General features: G+C 38.6%; 6 protein-coding genes and 1 long non-coding RNA gene across 7 annotated transcripts; 5 read left to right on the forward strand and 2 right to left on the reverse strand.

Annotated features, from left to right (window-relative positions):
* The first annotated feature begins 141 nt into the window (after positions 1–141).
* LOC124312973 (zinc finger and BTB domain-containing protein 14-like) lies at positions 142–4,840 on the forward strand. The gene is made up of 4 exons (XM_046777594.1): positions 142–482; positions 1,365–2,187; positions 2,252–2,350; positions 2,413–4,840. Exons 2-4 carry the CDS (start codon positions 1,645–1,647, stop codon positions 3,547–3,549), a joined length of 1,779 nt encoding a protein of 592 aa, XP_046633550.1. The 5' UTR covers positions 142–482; positions 1,365–1,644; the 3' UTR covers positions 3,550–4,840.
* A 1,611-nt stretch (positions 4,841–6,451) lies between these two features.
* Positions 6,452–7,181, forward strand: LOC124313478. Its single transcript, XM_046778426.1, has 2 exons — positions 6,452–6,564; positions 6,632–7,181. Exons 1-2 carry the CDS (start codon positions 6,550–6,552, stop codon positions 7,010–7,012), a joined length of 396 nt encoding a protein of 131 aa, XP_046634382.1. The 5' UTR covers positions 6,452–6,549; the 3' UTR covers positions 7,013–7,181.
* A 1,320-nt stretch (positions 7,182–8,501) lies between these two features.
* LOC124312818 lies at positions 8,502–13,207 on the forward strand. Its single transcript, XM_046777295.1, has 10 exons — positions 8,502–8,992; positions 9,057–9,544; positions 9,652–9,804; positions 10,009–10,303; positions 10,440–10,912; positions 11,022–11,355; positions 11,420–11,898; positions 11,997–12,372; positions 12,466–12,941; positions 13,028–13,207. The coding sequence occupies exons 1-10, from the start codon at positions 8,694–8,696 to the stop codon at positions 13,171–13,173; spliced, it is 3,519 nt and encodes a 1,172-aa protein (XP_046633251.1). The 5' UTR covers positions 8,502–8,693; the 3' UTR covers positions 13,174–13,207.
* Positions 13,208–13,726: 519 nt separating this feature from the next.
* On the reverse strand, positions 13,727–14,480 carry LOC124313466 (DNA translocase FtsK-like). Its single transcript, XM_046778409.1, has 2 exons — positions 14,383–14,480; positions 13,727–14,302 (listed from the first exon to the last, which is right to left on the reverse strand). Exons 1-2 carry the CDS (start codon positions 14,395–14,397, stop codon positions 13,898–13,900), a joined length of 420 nt encoding a protein of 139 aa, XP_046634365.1. The 5' UTR covers positions 14,398–14,480; the 3' UTR covers positions 13,727–13,897.
* On the forward strand, positions 14,400–19,554 carry LOC124313584. Its single transcript, XR_006910824.1, has 11 exons — positions 14,400–14,587; positions 17,235–17,480; positions 17,556–17,646; positions 17,715–17,810; positions 18,217–18,304; positions 18,514–18,565; positions 18,621–18,754; positions 18,855–18,896; positions 18,971–19,096; positions 19,160–19,264; positions 19,389–19,554. It is a non-coding gene; the product is annotated as an uncharacterized LOC124313584 (long non-coding RNA).
* LOC124313500 lies at positions 15,449–16,081 on the reverse strand. Its single transcript, XM_046778459.1, has 2 exons — positions 15,991–16,081; positions 15,449–15,913 (listed from the first exon to the last, which is right to left on the reverse strand). Exons 1-2 carry the CDS (start codon positions 16,003–16,005, stop codon positions 15,584–15,586), a joined length of 345 nt encoding a protein of 114 aa, XP_046634415.1. The 5' UTR covers positions 16,006–16,081; the 3' UTR covers positions 15,449–15,583.
* On the forward strand, positions 16,322–16,970 carry LOC124313502. Its single transcript, XM_046778461.1, has 2 exons — positions 16,322–16,412; positions 16,487–16,970. The coding sequence occupies exons 1-2, from the start codon at positions 16,398–16,400 to the stop codon at positions 16,802–16,804; spliced, it is 333 nt and encodes a 110-aa protein (XP_046634417.1). The 5' UTR covers positions 16,322–16,397; the 3' UTR covers positions 16,805–16,970.
* Positions 19,555–20,224: the final 670 nt, after the last annotated feature.

Raw genomic sequence — 20,224 nt, forward strand, 5'->3', positions numbered from 1 at the left:
TGTGTGTGTGTGCTGGCTGGGCGAGGGGGGGTTTAAATTACGTATAGTAGGGGAGAGAAGGGGAGTTGCCAAGGCGGCGAAGGGTGCAGCGACCCCTAACCGTGTGTGTGTGTGTGTGTGTGGATGCGGGTTTGAACGTTCGTTGAGTCTCTCACAGTCTGTGGGCAGCAGGGACATCCCTCGGTTGTCTGCAACCCCCTTCTACACACACACCCCCATCTATATTCGAAAACATTTTCAATCTTTTACACAAATGTTAACTTGAAAATTGATTTTTCAGTTAGTTGGCGAATTCTATTTGTCTAGTGTCTAGTGTGTGTAAGCGTGTGGATTTGTTACCGGCGTGAAACAACAACATTTTTTCGAAAAAATATTTTTCATCCACCCCTCCATTCTGAGTTTAACGCCGCTAGAGTGTGTGTGTGTGTGTTGGCGTTTTTGTCTATCTCTGGGATTATATATTTTCTACTACACGTTGAAACGTAAGTCGATTCCGGTTTTAACTAATTGATTTTCGAGTCGTTATATTTTTCAAAGCCAGTTTTATCTTGATCTATTTCGTTTGGTGGGGGGGGAAGCGTTGTTGCCATAGTCGTTGACCAGCAGCAGGTAGTTTTTTTCGACCAAGTGCTGCCATCTAGCGGCGGCTAAAAATTCGTCTGAATTGCCATTTTTTCTGCAAACGATGACAGGAAAGCAACAGGTAGACAGAAAAGGGTGTTTTTATGACCGAAAAAATCTTTGCAGAAGATTACCGCATGCAAACACATGGGGAAAAAAAGAACTCGTTCAGGTTGTATAGAAAATGTCGTTAAAATGTGTGGGGCTCTTTCCCCCCCCCCCCCCCACCTTCGTCATAAAACCTTTTTGGTTGTGTGTGTGTTACCCCGAAGGGGGGATTTGAGCTTCCTTCTTTTCTCCCGAGTGGGAGGAGCCAGACGTTGGGGGGGATTTTTGAAAAAAAGGGGGTGGGTGGGTGGTAGAAAAAAGCTAGGGGGGGTTGGTCGTGAAAGGGGGAGGGGAGAAACGTGAAAACTGGAAAGTCATGTCGGTTGGAGAGAGAGAGAGAGAAGGGGGTGGTTTTCAAAAAAAGAATATTACGTAGATACTAAAAAGAGGGAAAAGAGTTAAAACTTCCATGTCGGTGATCCCACTAGGTCACTTTCGGTCAAGACGCCATGCCGTCAACTTCCCGTCTCACGCTACAATTTAAGAAGCACTTAACTTTTTATTTGAGTGCTGATGAGTTGTGTTATTACCACGTTTTTATTATTTTAGTGTGACAGTGTGTTTTTTGTTTGGTTGGAACGAGTGTGTGTGTCGAATTATTTTATATTGATTTCGTTCTTTTTTCGATTGTGCAGTTGCAGTTTATTCTCACAGATGGAGTAGCCATCAACGTCAACAATACGAAAAGACACGCATTTGAAAAATAGAAACGACGTTTTCCATTGAAATCATTCAATTCGAGGATTTAATTCCATTTTTTGAACTGTGGAATATACTTTTCTCGGTGCTCCTGTCGTCTCTTACTAGAAGAGAAAGAAGATAAAGGAACAAGAGAGGTTCATTCCCCTCACGCCACATGCAGCCCGGATCCTTGGCCAGCTTCATTGGACCAGCTACAAGGATCAGGCAACCGCCATGGCCCATCAGGCCGCAAGTAACAACCGGGATGAAGGGGGAGGATCGACTGAAGAGGAAAGCGTCCTTCGCCTTCGATGGAACAGCCATGTGGAGAGTTTGCAGCAGCTCTTCGAAAACCTTCTTGAGCAGCAGCTCTTTGTCGACGTGACCCTAGCCTGCGAAGGTGGCTCACTCAAGGCCCACAGGGTCATGCTCTCTGCTTGCTCCACTTACTTCAGACGTGTCCTCCACGAGGCTGGTTCCAAGAACCCAGTCATCATCATGAGAGATGTCTCTTACACGGAAATGGACTTTATTCTGCAATTCATCTATCGTGGGGAGATTCACGTGCCAGAGGCCAGGCTTCCCTCTCTGCTGAAAACAGCCAGGCTGTTGGAAATCAGGGGACTGTCAGACAAATTAGACCAGCCATTTGACGAAACCAAACCCAGTGAGACAGAGAAACGAAAGAGAAGGAATAGTGATGAAGCCATCAATGGGTTTCACAGTCCTCCACACTCACCACAAGTCAACGGCAAAGCCAAGAAATCCACTCAATCCGTAAATTAAAGTTTTCCAATTATTATTATAACTATCATACATAATGTTTCTTAAATTCTAACAGATGACCAAAGATGAAGATCTAGAAAACGAAGAAATGGATTCTGATTTTGATGAAACTGATCACGGCCCAATGAACAACGGACACAATAATCACCATTCGGTAATTAAAATAATCATTAAATTCTATGTTCCAATCATCAATCATTTATTTTTAACAATCAGAAAAACGAATGTATGGACCAAAGATTGACACCACCGACACCTCTGGATCTGAGTAACGGCGAGATTGGCGCCAGTGACGAAGAAAATGAAGTTCCCAGTGGCCAACAATCTGACAAGAAGATTGCGGCATCTCCAGTCCCAGTGCTGGTCAAATGCGAAGCTTCAGAACTCAACCAATCACAGCAAGGAGTTGACGAAGAAGATGATGATGAAGAGGATGAAACTGTTCATCCCGATCAGTATCCATTTTCCATGCTGGCCGATTCCGACCAGAGTGGAGGTGGTGGCGCCGGTGTCGTAGTCCAGGCCGTTTGTCCGTTCTGTTTCAAGGATTGCAAACGGACTGCAGAGTTGCGAGCCCACATTCGTGCCCACACTGGCGAAAAACCTTTTCGCTGCGACATTTGCTCGGCCCCATTCGCCCGCTCGGCCCATCTCAAACGACATCGCCGTGTCCACACGGGCGAACGGCCGTTCGAGTGCCACAGATGCCAAAAGACTTTCTCCCGCCAGGATAAATTGAAACTTCATATGGATCGACATCGCCTGAGGGATACAGGCGGTAAAATGATTGTCGGTCGGCCTAAAAAGATCGCAGCCAAGAAGAATGACGATCCGCTCAACATCAATCCGAGCACTTCATCCGCATCCAGTTCAACTCCGACACCGACATCAGTGGAGTTGACTGGAATGGGTCAGTTTGCTTTCCCAGGAGCGCCGGCTCGTTCAGGACCACCTCAGTCGCCTAACGGTTCCAACCGGACCACGACACCTTCGCCCGGATTACCCTACAGCGACATGAACTACTTTTCACTCCTGTCACTCTCCCAGCGCGGATTGACCATTTCTTCGGCCACTTCTCAACAACAGACGCCACAACAACAGTCTGATTTGCCCTCGCCCACTGTCCCCAATTTGCTCACTCCGCAGGCGTTGCAGGAATTGTCGCTCTTCCGGCAAGGCAATTCGAATTCGACTCGCGGCCGTCAACAGCGATCGACCCGCAGTACAGCTTCTGCCACCGTAACATCTAATCGTTCCAGCAGCCGCAGTAGCGTTGAATCCGCCTCGGAGACGCTCCTGAATTTCGCCCAGCAAGTGGGCGAAGTTGTTTCATCGACGGCACAATCATCTTGACCGACCGAATTGTTGTTGATTGTGTAAAAATTAACTTGGACCAAATCCTCCCAACAAGAAAAAAGTTAGTGCCTCCGACATCAGCGGATTTATTATCGACCACCATCTTCACTCAACACACTTTCAACTTCTTCATCGTCTAGCTTTTGTTTTTATGTCTCAAAGCGTCGCCAAATGAGTATCATCATCGTGTGCTAATTTGCAAAAAAATTTAGATGTAATTTTTCTTTTAATAGTTTTTCTTTCGACAGACCCTGAAATGTTTCAGCATTTACCTGGGGAAATCCTGCTTTGAATCGTAGCTTTTCGTTACATCGTCGATTGACGGGCGTGGACGCGTGCAATATCGTGTGCAAGATGACCAATTCTTAAAAAAATTTATAAAAATTTCTATTTGGGTCCGTTAAAAAGTTTGATCGTTGGATCATTTTGATTTCATTATTTTTCTCCCCCTTTTAAATGGTGTGCGGGTTTCCTGCGCCCCATCACTCGCTACAAAAGACGTTGTGTCGGAGGATCCATTTTTAAAAAATTCTTTGTTTCCGCCTTTATCCCTTTTTACTAAAAAAACAAGCAAAATGGCTTTATTGTGTTCAATTTTTCGACAAAAATTCATTTGAAATTCACTTTTTGCGTGCTAAAGATCCTCGGTCATGTTCACACTTTCTACCAAAGGCTCGTCTCGTTGTGAAAACAAAACCTCTCCTTAAATTTCGGCAAAAATCTTTTCAATCCTAAAAAAAAAGAATCAAGTGTGCAATGATGCCATTCAGGTTATTCCTTTCCTAAAACAAAAATCCTAAAAATTCTATTTTTAAAATTTTTTTTTTCGTCTCCAAATTTTTTAACACAGATTCTTTTTTTTTTAATATTCGATTTAACTTTTGATTAGATCTTAAAGAAATCTATTTTTTCTTTTTGTGTGTTTTGTTCAAGAAAATTCTAATCGACACAGACGCTGTAGAAGCCTGTTAACGACCCCGTGACAATTCTAATTTTTGCATTTTTTCGTGTGTTACTATATTCGTGTCATCCAATTGATTTCCCGTCACCCTCCCCCTTAATTTGTTTAGATTATTGTTTAGATATTTTTTGGCGCTAAAACGCCGTTGCGTTCAGAAGATCTCTTTTTTTGAATTCATTTTGTGTAAACTCACGACCAAAATTTTAAAAAACATTTTCGGACCCGGGACCCTCCAATCACACAATCGAATAGCTTTAAACTTCGATGCCTGCAATTTGTTTTTTTAATTTTTGTTTTTTTGCTTTTTTCACCCCATCCCAAAAAATTGGAAAATTGTTTAATGGAAAAATTAATTGTTTCTTCGTTTTTTAGATATGAAAAAAAAAGAAAAAGTTTCGTCTTCATACGTAAATTTTTAGATTTCGGCAAAAAAAAACAACATTATCCCAGTTATGTGCACCAAATAGCCCCACTTTCGTCTACTTTATTTCGATTTTTTTATTATTTCAAAGAAAAATCTATTTTTCGTGTGTGCGTGTTTATGCGATTTGGCTGGCCAGTTTTTCAACGTGTTTTTCTTAATTTTTGCATAATGTGGTGGCCTCTAAAAAGAGGAACCCGCTAAAAGAAATATGTCTTCTCTTACACACGTTTTCATGTCTAGCGCAATCAACCCTCTTTTTTTTCTTTTTCTACTTCTCACAATCAACTTTCATTGATTGTGTGTGTATGTTTGGACGTGTGTGTTTCTCCGAATGGACGAGTGTGTCTAAAACAGCAACCTAAACCTAAGCTCTTATAACCCAATGATTTTTGTACGCCGTTTCGACCCCCCTTAAAAAAACACACAAAATTCACTCTAATCGATTTATTTTGGCAAAGAAAAAAAAAGAAAAATTATAATTTTTTTTATGTACAGGAAAAAAAAACAAGAAATTTTTGAATTGAAAAACCGCGAACCCAGTGCTTATAGACATATTTGTATACATATACATCCCAAAAAATTTTTGAAAAAAAGAGAACATTTTATTAATTGATTAATTGATGGTAAATTGTTCTATGGGGGGATTCATTTTTATTTCGGAAATTCATTTTCAGAAAAAGAAAAATAATTGTTCTCTCATTTGATGGAGAAGGAAATTCCTTTTTTTATTAAATTTCGATTCGGCGTGTTTCAATTTTCTTTGTTGTAAACGTGCATCTGTGTGTGTGTGTGCTGTGTGTAAAAGTGTTCTTTACACGATCGACTATGGTCTTTTTTTCATTTTAGACGTGTGGTTTGTCTGAATGCCTGTTGATGAGCAATCAAGAGCAATTTTCAACTATATGACGATTCGTCCAACATTTTATCGTTTTATTTTCTTTGATTGTCGTTTGTCGGGTTTCAAACAGATTAATAATAAAATTGAAAAAAAAAACTAATTCTCTTACCTTATTTCTATTGAAAGGACTATACACCAGATTACCCAACTTGCATAATAAATTTATAGGACGACCAGAGATTGAAAGTTTGCCCAATTCTGGGAGACGTCGGTTGGAGAATGTCAACTAGTAACAGCCAGAAAAATGGGGTACAGGAAATCAATCGACCGATAACAAAGGGGGTTCATGGGCTGGGCTTTTGTGTCCTGATGGTCTCATTGCTCAATGCTTATATTTGGTAAAAAAACAGGACAAGGTGACAGGAATGAAAGAAAAGTGCTCACGCGTGAAATCACCGTGGCGGTTCTATTTATAATGCGACCGAGTCTTTTATTCTATTGGAACAAGTGCGAATTGCAAGGAAATGGAAGTTGAAAATAGCAAATTGTTTTCTAAATAGCACCCTCCCTTTCTATTATGGTTTTTACCGGTTTTTACCCCAAGGATTTCGGGAATCTTTTTAGACGGGGCGTCATCAATGCCAAACTTCATTTCTAGCCTTTCATTTTCGGGGTATAAATACTGGCCATCTTCGAGTCAATTGTCATCAGTTGCTCCTTCCAGCAAATACGAACAACTCCTTTTGGAAAAACATCCACAACTACATCAACAACATGGCCAAGTTTGCTGTAAGTTTGAATTTCATTACATCTTATATAACTCCATGTTTTTAAATATTTTTGTTATTTGATTCAGGTTGCTTTGGTTCTCGTTTCTGTCCTGGCTGTTACCCTGGCCAACTCTCAATATCAGCATGGTGGTGAATACAAGGGCCATGGCTACCAGCCGGATGCTCATCAGAAGATGGAATACAACCCCCAACCGTCTTATGGTTACAATATGGGCGGACACAGTTACCAGCCATCCACTTCTTACGAGCATAAAGGCTATGGTGAGTACCAAGCTAAGCCTTACAGCCACGAGAAGAAAGAATACAACCACCAACCTTACCAGCCGGCTGCTTACGATAATAAGGGACATGGTTATCATCATCAGCCTTCTTCTTACGAGCATAATAAGGGATCCCATGGGTACGAACAACCTAAATCTTACGGCCACCACCAATCGTCCTATTAAGCATCATCGTCACGCAAACACGGCCGTAATAATAACGCATCAGAATTCATTGTAACCGAAAGGATTGTCCTTCATAATAGTGTTAAGATTATCTAAATTGAGGAAAGAGTGATTGGACATGATATTCTGAAACCCGTTTGACCAATAAATCGCACAAGAAACAACAAAACACATGTGTCAAAATTTTTGAAATTAGATAACAACTCCGAATAACTATTGCGCAAATATTTCAAAATTCTTCGAGCTTTAATATTAATCGAGCCTTGAATCAGCTGGACAAATTATTCGAATTGGCATTTGATCTTGATCGATCCCGCAGAGATACTACTACCTTCTATTACGATAAAATTTGTGAGGAGTAATTATCGACAGACTAAAGTAGTTATGGAAATTAACATCATGTTTAATTTCTTCTAGATCTTGATCATTAAAATTGGCGTTTTTGTGCCTTTCTTATCCAATTTGACAAGCCACTTACACTTCCCCTCCTTACCACTTGGCACTTGCTTCCCCCACCCACTTCCACCACCCCTAATTTGCTTCAATAGGTAAAGCAAAAAGGTCCCGTGTAAACTAAGGATGGGCCTGAAAAACGCCCACCTTAAAATCGAAGGTTACGAATATTTTGAGTATTGCTGTGCAATCAACAACAGACGAAATGGAACTCTTTCTCGGGCTCTTTCTCTTTCGGGTTAAGAAGTTTTGCGGATATTCGTGAGTGTGTTTTAGTTCTAGATGAGTGACCACCACAAGTATTTAAAGCTAGTAGCTACTGTTGTTTACTTCTGATTAGTCTACTCTTCCGGTGTATTTATTTATCACTTGTGGACCGTTTGTTAATAGTGCACCTAGTTTTGCACGAACAGCAATCAGCCTTGGTTGATCGCACTCTGCGTTGTTCGCTAGAGGTCCGCAATTCAAACTTAATCTTATACAAGCAAAATTAATAAGGAAAGGAGTGTTTTGAAAAGTGGCAAGAAATTCTGTTATTGTCAGTTTTTTAACCGAAAGGACCGGAAGTTTCGATTTATCTCGTGCTCTGCATGACAGTTGTACAACTTGCATATTCAAATTTCGACTCGTCGAGTATACCTACGGTATATGTATGCGATAAAATTTACAGGTTGTGTAATTTCATAAAGGGCCGATTCCCAGGTGATATCTTCCCATTTTTCTTTTGTGTTGTTTATTAATTTAGTATAATTGTTCTTTACTTGCGTTCATGTAATCCTTCAATTTCAACCTGTTTATTTTAGGTTATTTTATTTATTTTATATCTGTTAAAATGCTGCATTTCATCATTCCACTGACAATGACGTCCCTCCGACGAAAAACGAAAGTTTATTTAACTATTTAATTTATTTGACTTGTTTGAAAACATGATGCCCTGCGTGGTAATGCGCTTTCATGGGCGATTACACCTTATCTATAAAACAGAAAAGTCAAAATGCAGCTATCGTTAGATAACATATTACAGGCACTAGTTAACGTCCGTTATCAAAAGGTGATGGAACAATAAGTGATAGCGCTTGGCTTTGAAATTTAAGGCTACAAAAGAAAAATTCGTCTGCGGTACTGTTCAAGTGTTCAGTTAGCCTCACAGACTCCAGCTATTAAACTAATATTTCTTCTGACTTTTCGCTATTAAAAGTTAAGTATACTCTTTGAGTTTCATTCAGTCATGGCAGATCAAGTGTATGTCAAGTCTGGTAAAACTTTTCACTACCAGTCAATAGCTGATAATTTAGTGGGGCGTGGCGCATACGGAAGGGTTTTTGCTGGACGTTTTAAACCGAATTTGGATACATCATGGGGAAAAGGCTCTGGTGAGGTAAAACAGGCGGCTATCAAACGAGTAGAAATCAATTTTAAAGAGGAATGCAGGGATATTAAAAATGACCGGGAAGTTGTTGCGCTGAAAGAGTTACGACATCCTTGCATCGTGCGTTTGTTCGCTGTTGAAGACGATGACAATTTCAGGTACTTACTCATATATTTTCATCAAAATATTTGGTTTATTTAAATTATGTTTCCTTGCGAATAGAAACTTCGTCTTTGAAATGTGTCAAGCGACCCTTGAAGATTTCATCACGACAAAATATGACGGACTTATGCCTGATGAAATAAAAGGGCTTTATCAGATGGCGTGTGGTTTGAAGTTCATTCATGAGAAAAAGATGATCCATCGAGACATCAAGCCCGAAAATGTTCTTGTATATTTACCCAAAAATGTAGGACAAAGGGCTATGTTAAAAATTTCCGATTTGGGATTTACCAAACCGCTTAACGAAGACGGGATTCATTACGATTTGGCGAGTGGACTAAAAGGGACCGAATATTACATGGCCCCAGAGTTACTGGCTCTCAGGAACTTGACAGGGCGTGTTCTAGATAAGGAGTGTACAATTGCGACTGATGTTTTCGCCGCTGGATGCACTTTCTTTCGATACCTCAACGGAGGTCTGCATCCTTTCGGTAAAGGCTTCAACATTGAAGTTAACATTATGGATGGGAATCCAGTCAATGCAACAAGTAAGAAAAACAATACGCGTTATACGATTTTTATTAGGGTCGATACATGCGGCAATTTCGACATTCTGGATGCTTATTGATTCATTGTACATACATAATATTTACAGAATATGGCGGGGAGCCGTGGAAAACTGATCTCATTGCAGAAATGGTGAAATTAAACCCTAAAGAGCGACCATCTTTCTCAAAAATTGTTGAAGGATTTGCGAAACATGTTAATACTACTTTAAGAAGTTGGTCTCATTTTTCATCGGTGTCGGGTAAAGCGTTTTTAAATTATATAGTTTACTACGCAGTGAATAGAAAGATTAAAAATAAATTTTCTTATAACGCTAAATAAAGCACGTAGTTAATATTTAATAATAGGAAATAAATTTTCATACTCATTTTTCTTCTTCTCTAAATAGAATACGTAGCATTGCTATACTGATAGATTGCTTTTCATTCTGTGGATTATTATACAGGAGAAGAATCACTTTCACCTGTTATTATTGTTGAACAAAACGAAAATTACGACAAAACTGGAACGAGGAATATTGGTGACGTGCAATTTGATCGGAGGAATAAAATCGGTGAGGGAGGTTTTGGAACGGTCTTCGTTGGAACCTTCAAAGGCGAAAAAGTGGCAGTTAAGCGAGTAGATCCAATGGGCTCTCAGCTCAGAGAAAATGATTTAGAAAGATCCATAAAGTTTCATCAACTTCTCAATCATCCGAACATTGTACAGTTCAAACACTGTGAAGAAGACCGGGATTTCAGGTAAATGATTAATAACATATAAATAATTGAAAATGTATTTCTTTTATTACTGAGTATATCGAGGAAATTATATAAGGTCATTTTATTGTCATCTCTAGAATTTGCAGACTGTGATCTCCTTTTTTCTGTGATCCAGGTACATTGTTTTGGAGTTGTGTGCTGCTACACTTGAGGATTTCATTAAGGGAAAATACGAAGGACCGATGCCAACGGATGAGCAAGTTCTTTTCCAGTTGGCTAATGGACTTGAGCACATCCATTCCAGGAAAATATTACACCGAAATATCAAACCTGAAATTATTCTGATTTCTTTAACGAAACCAGTTGAAATGAAATGGTCAGATTTCGGGTTAAGCAAATCACTAAATGAAAAGAGAACGTTTCCAATTAGTGGATTTAGAGGAAACCAAAGTTGGATGTCCCCGGAAGAGATGAGAATGCTTCAGTCAGAGGAGAATGCCGACCATACGCGACCATGGCGTGGATCTGTAAAAAGTGATATATTTTCGGCTGGCTGCGTTTTCATGTACTTTCTGTTACGTGGATTGCATCCGTTTGGGGAATCGTTAGAAATATCTATTAACATTTTGGAAGACCGTCCCATATATGGTTCGTTAATTTTTTTACACAACAATTTATAACCTAAAGCAAAAATGGACATAGAAAAAGTTGAAAAATCGTTTTTTTACTTTCTACATCGTTTCCTATCCAAATACAGAAATTCCAGAGGAACATTTCGCCCATCCTTTTCTCCTTCAAATGATTGAATACAATCCTGAGAAGAGAATTTCTCTACAGGAGGTCATTGATCACTTGACACCCCTTCAACCAGTAATCCGACTGTCATTGCTGCAATACGACAGCAAAAATCTGTTGTGCAGTACAGGAACCCTTTCCCTTGTTTATCACGTTGGAACGTTTGGAGGATCGTCACTGGCCGTCAAACGAGTTCCATTACGTGACTGCACCACAAAATCCTTAGAGGAACTGAAACAATTGAATCATTCGAATATTATTCGTTTCCTTTATTTTGATGAAGATAACGATCACAGGTATAAGAGTGTTTGCAATTGCCTCATTAAGCCGTTATTGACTTATTGGCCATGTTTCTTTCAGATATTTTGGGATGGAATTGTGCGTGGCATCTCTGGACCAACTTTTCCTTCCAGAAGACAATCCAAAGAAATATAATGGACCGATTCCTTCTGACGAGCAATTTGGTTTCCAGCTCATCAGCGCATTGGAGTACATCCATGGGAAAAATCTCGTTCACGGGTCAATCAAGCCCACCAACATTTTGATTTCGTCAAGTGAAGATCCGCAAATCAAGTTGTCAGATTTTGGATTGACCTCGTCATGTCTGGACGACGGTCACACAACGAAACGTGTGATTAGTGGATTCCTTAGTTCACGGTATTGGTTAGCCCCTGAATTGCTGGAAAGTGAATCTGGTGACAGACCATTTACAAAAGAAAGTGACATCTTCTCCGCTGGAAGTGTTTTCTTCTATTTCCTGAGCAGAGGCTGCCATTTATTTGGGGATACCAACGAAATTATCCTCAATACTTTAAAAGGAATTCCAAAAAATGATTTTGGTAAGTTATCGATTTAAATCACTTACATGTTCGGATCTCAATATATACATCAGCACAGCTGTGAAATTGACTTACAATGTTCTATTTTCATTAAATAGAAACGCAGACACAAATTGACTATTTCTCCATAATCCGTTGGATGACAACAGTAGAACCCGAGCGACGATCAACTTTGTCAGAAGTTAATGAGCAAATGAAACTATTGCAGCCACCACCAGCAATATCTTTTGTGGATAAACTGAAAAAAATCGGCCAAATTCATTTTTCCAGATCTCACAAGATAGGGGAAGGTGGCCAAGCGTCGGTTTTTCTTGGTTTTTCAAAAGGTTCCGCAGTGGCTGTTAAAAGAATAATCATTGATGCGGTCGAACAGGATAAAAAATCGATTGTTTATAGAGAACGAGATTCGTTTCAAAAGCTCAAACATCGCAATATCGTAAAATTTATCGATTGCGGTGAAAACAGTACTTTCATGTAAGTCCGCACTTGGCTTACTTTTTCGAATGTTTTGATTTTTAGATTTCATTGCTCGAAAATAACGAATCAACTTGAAAATTATAATTTTAGGGTATTAGCGGTTGAGAAATGCCTTACCTCTTTGGATAACTACTGCCGGAAACTAAACGTCTGTCGGATAATTCCTATGCCATCCGACCAAGAAGTTCTCCTTCAAATGGCACAAGGTCTTCAATACATCCATTCGCAAGGTCTGATCCATCGCGATGTCAAACCTGCAAACATTCTGATTTCTTACGACAATCCGGCTGTCATCAAATGGGCCGATTTTGGACTGTCCAGAGCCGTGGTGACCGGAAGCAAAACATTCTCCTGGAGCAAACTGCAAGGAACTGATCGTTGGCTCGCTCCCGAATTAATCACAGCTTCTCAAGAAAATAAAATTAAAGGGAGTCAAAAATGCGACATATTCGCCCTTGGGTGCGTCTTTTTCTTTTTCTTAGTTCCCGGAGTTCATCCGTTTGGAGAGGGTGATGTATTTTATACTCATACCAATATTAAGGCTAAAAATCCACTAAATTTGAACCGTAAGTGTAACCGTTATATAATTCATGCATTTTATTCAATTAAGTGAGTTGTTTTAATCTAAAAATTAAATCTGAAATAATTTTAGGTTTACCGAGGATAAATTTTGCGTTTTACATCATTAACGGGATGATAGAGAACGATACAGGGCTGCGGTCGAAACTCCCTGATGTTGTCCAGAAATTGTCCATCTGCACGCGGACCATCGAAGATGATGCTGGAGAGGTCAGCTAAAATTATTTTTTATTAACACACCTGATTAAATGAACTTCCATTCGTTGTTTTTTCGATTTTTTTGATTTTCAGACGCAACCTCCTGTTAAAAAGCCGAAAAAAGATGACGATTAGAAAGAAATCCTTAGATCCAAAAAATAAAGTTTTCATTTCATTTTTTGTTTGTTTTTCTATTCATTTTAATGATTAGACTTCGCATTAAATGAGGCAATGTCTAATATAAATTCATTTTTATCGTCAAACGAGGAAAAAGGAAGACACGACCGACTTGCCCGAAAACTAAGGAAATGCAAAAAAGTAGGCGGAGCTAAGGTTGGGGTTGTGAGTGTGGGTTTACCGGTTTAGCCTTTAAAGCAATCCATCTCGACGAGGCCGAGAGTTGGCAATGAACATTCGTCATTGTCACGAAGACACTCAGCTGAGCTCATCGGTTGATCTTCACATGTTCGTCAATCAATACCGTCAACTCTCAATTTTTCGTTTTCCACATCGATAACTTTAAAGTGAATTACAGGTCTTTATTTCATAATAAAGCCCTTAAAAAAGAGACGAGTTTTGTTTGTAAGTAATGCTAAATTTTATTAATCTGTTAAAACATCTAAAATAATTTTTTTTTGTTAATAGGCAATTTTCAATAGATATACTTAAATGATAACACAAAGCATCTGAATTGTTAAACGTCGTCGTGAGGGTAGTCTAACGAATCGTATCGTAGTCGAACGAATCAGTAGGTTGGGTAGTGCATTTTAGGTTTGTCGTAGCTGGAACCTCCATAAGAAGATTTAGGTGCACTGTAGCTGGGGACTCCATAAGAAGGCTGCTGAGGTTTGTTGTAGCTGGGCACTCCGTAAGAAGGCTGAGGGTTGTAATCTTTCTGAACGTAAGATGGTTGAGGGTTGTATGCCTTGGCTTTCATGTGGTACGATGGTTGAGGTGGTGTGTATGCCTTCACATTGTAAGCTGGGACGTGGTACTCTTTATGTTTCACGTCATACGATGGAGTATCGTAATGTTTCCTCTCGGGAAGGTAAGAAGGTGCTGGAACGTATGGTTTGTGCTCGTAGCTTTTTGGCTTGTTGTAACCATTGGCCAGAGCAACGGCAGCGAGAGAGAAAAGAACCAACGCGGTCTATGACATAATTAAAGTAAGAAACACAATTTTTTAAAATATTTGAAAAGTTTATTATTCAAAAACGAAATTGAACTTACAGCGAACTTGGCCATGTTGTTATTGGATTACTGTTGTTGGAGCAACTGATGAAAATGGACTGGACTACAGTCTGTATTTATAGGTAGTTGAACCAACCCCTGGATGGCATTGATGTCAATCAATTGCTGCTGATGTTTAATTCATGCAAATCTTGGCCTCCCGCGAGGTGAATATGAAATCAAGAAAGGACCACTTTCAATACAGGTACAGACTATTTTGAAATATTGAAAAAGTGTCGAGAGAATCCTTCGATTACAGCATAATAGCGTTTACAAATGTTCACGACTTTGAGAAATCATCGTCGTTCTAAACGTACATTTACAGCAACACAAAAATTACAGAGTTTGTAAAAGTAGGCCCATTACTTTTCAATAATTTTAGAAGTTTTGCTCTTGGTATTAAGATTTTATCCGTTAGCTTCCGAAAATCAGGATTAAATTCCCTTGTTCCATTTTCTCTTGGTATATTTATAAATAAAACTTAATTTAAAGTAGGGCACTTCAAGGTTTTGTGTTAATTTTTAGCAAAAGGGTGGCGACCAAATGTGCTTCTCTCCCCGGTTTAATTAAACCCCGTTCGTTCGTTTCTCCGTACATTCTCCCGCATTCTCCCCCAATTTCATTATTATTTTTGTGCTCTCTTTTTTAGGTACCTGTCGGTTATTTCTGAAATACTTTGCTTTCGTAAGCGTAAATTCGTCACCCCCAAATGTTCTCGTCTGGTCTAATAGCTTTTTCATAAAAGGTTAGATTGAAAGGCTATTATGGTCATCCGATATCCTCTTATGGCGTAATCTTACTAGCTCTTGCTTCAAAAGCTTTTTGTCATAAGGAAATACCAATAGGAGATTTCAGTAACTTTACAACTTGAAACGTTACTAGCCCAAATCTCGAAAAAAGTTGGGATTTAATTTCTTATGTGCAACAAGTAAAATGCGATTAGTTAGGGGGCTCTTGGGACCAGGGGAAAATCAGGACGAATTTGTTTCGGTTCCTGGGTAATCACTTGCGCTATTGTATGTACATCAATTCAAGTATGAGTGGGTAATAATGATTGAAATTATTATAGTTTTTTTTTCCTATAATGTATTCGTCCTTATAGATATCTAAAAATATAATTTTAAAACATAAAAGCTACTGGGCAGACGTTTAACATAGGTTTTGATGGCGTGGGCGGGCGTGGATTATAATTCAAGACAATTCAGTAGGATGTGTAGCCACCATATGCTTTAGGTTTCTGATAAGGAGTGTTGTAAGCGCTGCCGTAGTTTGATCCTTTCATAACGTAAGAAGGCTGAGCTTTGTATCCTTTCTTCTGGTAGTAAGGTACAGACTCGCTGGCGTATCCCATCATATCGTACGGCGAGGGAGGGCTGTAATATTTCTTCTCCTGAACATAAGATGGCTCGTATCCTTTCTTAGGGACATTGTAGGATGCGGGCTGGTAGACAGCACCATTATTTTTGTTTCTGCGAGGAGGATATGCAGTGGCCAAGGCTATGGCAATGAGAGAGACGAGAACAATTGCGGTCTGCAGTTAAAACAAAAAAATTAGGTAACACGTAACCAAGATCGAATGTAGAATAAAATATCTGATGATTAACTTACAGCGAACTTGGCCATGTTGAACAGTTGACTGCTGAGAAAGGACTTTATTCAGACATATTTATAGAAAAACTTACACGAGCGGGAGAAAAGGACAGATTAGAACATATATGACATTGATGTGTACAAATGGTTTCCATTGACAAACGTAAAGAGTATTCTGCAATTTTTCTACATAGTTGAAAATAAACTACAGGCATTGCGTAACACCGAGGTGGTTCTTTGTACCAGATAGCCAAGGTTGATTGGATTTCAACACACCCGCAAGGACGACACCAATGCTTATTTTCCCACCAGTTACTTATTATTCTGTCAAATCAATTTATTCGTATACTTCCTATAAATACCGTCGGGTTTCGATTTCATTTCCATCAGTCTCTCTTCCCAGCAACTTCAAGCAATAACCAACTATGGCCAAATTCGCTGTAAGTTCACTTTATTTGACTTAGTCCAATTGAAATTAAAATGAAGTAATGGATTGTAATGTTCTTTTTTAAAGACTGCTCTCGTTCTCGTCTCGTTTGTGGCCCTCGCCATGGCTGGTGATGGATATCACTCTGGTGGATACAAGGCCCAACCTTATCATAAGACCGCTTCTTATCACAAGCCCGCACCTTACATGAAAGCGAAAGTGCCGTCTTACGTTCCCCAGAAGAAAGCTTACAACAACCCAACTTACGATATGGCTGGATACCAAAGCGAGATGGGAACTTATTACAACAAGAAACAATACAATGCCAAGCCGTCTTATCCCAAAATGGAATCCAATTACGGTAGCCATCAGCAAAAGTCTTACGGCAATGTTTACCAAGGCTGAATTGTCTCGTTATCGCACGGCCATATATCTTGAGCAAACTGTCGAACTCTTTGATCAATTTCTTTCATGTTTTGTTGTCTTTTAAGTGTATCCATTGAAAAAGATTTACCAGAAGAGAAAAATGATTGGATGTAAGTCGTGAATAAACAATAGCATTTTAGGGAAACAACAGACCAGTCATTATTTTTAAAAAAGGAATAAAATTTCTCGGACAGTGTAGGCCGGGACGTTAGTTTTGCAACAATTTTGCAACATTCAAAATACCTGGCAGTCTGTTGTTCATCGGAAGATAAACCTAACTAAAGTAGGATTCAAGATAGCAGTCTTAGCCTCATGCCCATCCAAGTAAAAAAGCTTAATCTTATTAAAAAATTTACCAACCAATGAACCAAGTAACACAATTTTAATATGATTGACTGATTGTGTTTAGGGATTGAGTTATTGAGCTCTAGTGGTAATTCGAGAGTTCGGGGGGATGTGGAGGGCGTGGTGTCACATATTTCAGTCCTCGCCGATAGGGGGTAGTGATTACAGATTATTCAAAGAAAAAGAACGTCTGCTGGTGATCATTTACTTCCAGGACGTCGAACGGTTGAATGCAAATTTGCTGTTCGTGACGTCAAACTTTGGAAGAAAATGTATTGAAATTGTTGAGTTTATTCATGAAACTAATAAGGTAACAGTCTTATTTGTAAAATAAGTATATATCAAATGGAAGATGTTTATTTAAAAACTTGTGGCTGTATTACAGTGGCAACCGCGAAGGACATTCCATCCCCAGCAGGCCAGCACGTGATCGATGCTGGTCGACGGTTCGCCTGATCTCTGTGGATTACAATAAGGTAACTGGAATTTTAGCTGTCAATTATTGTCCTGTTGAAAATGTGTATCTATTGTGACTTAATTACAGTGGTTCCTATTAATGTCTTACCTAAGTACAGGGTTGATGGTAATTGAAGTAAACCTTATCTACTTATTACCTGTGAGGGAAGACTATAGCAAACAGGTCATTTCAATTGAAATCGTAGTTTTATTTGATGTTTATTGAGTGAATTGTTTTCTAGTCAATCTTCCTAGTTATACATTCAATCTAGTCCATTAGTTAGATGATATTGTTTTTATCTTTATTTAACTGGAACAATATGTTCATCAATTTAAGCTTGAAGCATTTAAGCTTGTGTCACTTAACACTAATAACATTAAAAAATTAGATTTCACTTTGCTTTGAATGGTGGTTGGTGTTTGTTGGAATCTCTGGTTGGTGTTTGTTGCAGTCTCTGGTAAAGCAATGTTATGTGCTTGCTGTTCTCAGCTTTTTATGGTGTTGAAATTTTTGCATGGTTTCACTTGCTTTGTGTCTGCCCAATGTTTGTGTGTATTTTATTAATTAGTATTTTTTGGTTGATATTCAGAGAAAACCAACAATTTTGAAGACATAGAAGACCATGTCCTGCCAAAGAAATCTGTCATTCTGTCCTCCAACTCACTAAATAAGGTATGGTATCATGTCAGACTCAACTCTCAAGTCAGCATCCCCTTGTTGCATCCTAAGAAAGGTTACCATTTTATGGGGACTAAAGCATGGTTGTCCTTTATTTTATCATTTGCTACATTCAGCTACAACGGCGTTCCATTCTTGCCCCTTAGCATTTGTTCAGGAATGTTTGTTGTTGATAGTGTTAGTGATATATTATTTCTTCCGTTCACAGCATTTTTCACTTCTCAATGAAAAACATGCAACCAATTTCCAGCAGCAGACAGGTATCAGTATGCTACTAAATTAGTTCTTGCCTAAACATGTAATTAAAAACATTAGTTTCTTAGAGCACTTGACTTGAAATTGCGTCTCATCTCTCATGTTGCCGAAAATATGTCCTGCTAGCTCTACCGATCACCTTATGTACAGCATAATGGGCAAGGAATAATGTTTGAATATTCATTAAATCTAGAGTAAGACATTGCTACTTTCCACATCTATTCTGGACATGTGGTTTTACCGGAGATCTATCTTTATTTTAAAGCGAACTAAACACGTCTTTTTTCCATGTAGTTTTCGATGGCTCGGACCCATTAAATAATAGTAATGGAACAGGTAATTGTTTTGACTTGTTTTTATTAACTGGAAAACATTGTAATGATTACATTTGTTTGTTTATTTTGTTGCAGTAGGTCTAGTCGTCCGTCAGAGTGTTCGTGGCAAATTTCCACCATTTGTTTTCAAGTCAATTTCGGATATGGTGTTCGTGATTAATCTGCGGTGATCAGCATTTTCCATCATAAACATCACAGCGGGTGTGTTGTTTTTTTTTTTGTTCGTTAAGATTTCTAAATGTATAAGACATCTATTTTTTACAGAACTATTTGGGAATTTAAGTTATTCTAAGTCTAACCTTGGATAATAACCATCCAAGATAAATTGCTGATCACGTGGCCTGAGCTGGATACTTTGCTACCTAAAAAGTAATAGAAATTTTTCATTGAATAATTGGGTTAAGTCCATTTGAAGGAATAAGAAGTAGTATTAATTTGTTTTATCAAATAATATTTCAATTGATGCTGACAATTTATTTTATTTTGTTTATAGGTTATGCTCCTGTAGTTGATGTCCAATGTACAATGATGCTGCAGCCTATGCTGGTAAAAAACTGCATCAAGTGGAACTGTCTCTTCCTTGATTGTGTGATGTTGCGAAAGTTGCAACCATTATGTTGTTAAATTGACATTTTTTATTGCAAATTACCGTTTAAGTGTTAAAAAAAATAGGGAGTTTTCATATAAAAAATAATAAATAAACGAGATGGGGTAATTGAGGAGTAGGAAGGGGGATGATAAGTTTTTAGTATTAATAATAACCCTTCAATCTTGAAAAAATATTAAATTTAATTCGAAAAAATTATAGTAACTTATACCAAAAAACACTTACACCAATCAACTTGTTACCAATCAACCTGTTACGTAAAGTTTTTACGTTTTTTTTCCTAATATTGTCATCGTATCAAAAACACTAAATCATAGTTACCATTATCAATATATTATTGTAATGTTATCGTAACATTTTATTAGACAAATATTTAATATATTGTTTAATTACTCTGCTCATTTGAAGAATAATAACTATTGCTTTAAAACATTGCGAAGCATTTTACTACCTAAATTTCACAAATACCGTCAATCAAATCAGGTAATTAACTTAATTTTAACACACGTGTCTACCTTAATCTGGGATTATTCCTGGGAGCTGGGGGCAGCCCAGAAAAAATCTCTGGACAAGAAAGAAGAGAAAAGTGTGCAAGACCAGTTTTACTAGGAGCGATTAATCATACTAAACTTCCTGGTTAGACACATGACCATCCAAAAGTTTTTCTCAGGTCATGCGCCTTCCAAGTCCCCGTTCGAACAGAACCCTCCTCATCCTCCAGG

Source organism: Daphnia pulicaria, chromosome 9, assembly GCF_021234035.1.
Source record: "Daphnia pulicaria isolate SC F1-1A chromosome 9, SC_F0-13Bv2, whole genome shotgun sequence".
NCBI lineage: Eukaryota > Metazoa > Arthropoda > Branchiopoda > Diplostraca > Daphniidae > Daphnia > Daphnia pulicaria.

What these genes read in the sequence shown, in the direction of transcription:
- LOC124312973 (XM_046777594.1), top strand. Translation starts at nt 1,645, where the DNA reads ATGGCCCATCAGGCCGCAAGTAACAACCGGGATGAAGGGGGAGGATCG. An exon ending in CCAAGAAATCCACTCAATCC is followed by an intron (nt 2,188 to 2,251) that starts GTAAATTAAAGT and finishes AAATTCTAACAG; the next exon opens with ATGACCAAAGATGAAGATCT. An exon ending in GACACAATAATCACCATTCG is followed by an intron (nt 2,351 to 2,412) that starts GTAATTAAAATA and finishes TTTAACAATCAG; the next exon opens with AAAAACGAATGTATGGACCA.
- LOC124312818 (XM_046777295.1), top strand. Translation starts at nt 8,694, where the DNA reads ATGGCAGATCAAGTGTATGTCAAGTCTGGTAAAACTTTTCACTACCAG. An exon ending in GAATCCAGTCAATGCAACAA is followed by an intron (nt 9,545 to 9,651) that starts GTAAGAAAAACA and finishes TAATATTTACAG; the next exon opens with AATATGGCGGGGAGCCGTGG. An exon ending in GGTGAAAACAGTACTTTCAT is followed by an intron (nt 12,373 to 12,465) that starts GTAAGTCCGCAC and finishes TTATAATTTTAG; the next exon opens with GGTATTAGCGGTTGAGAAAT.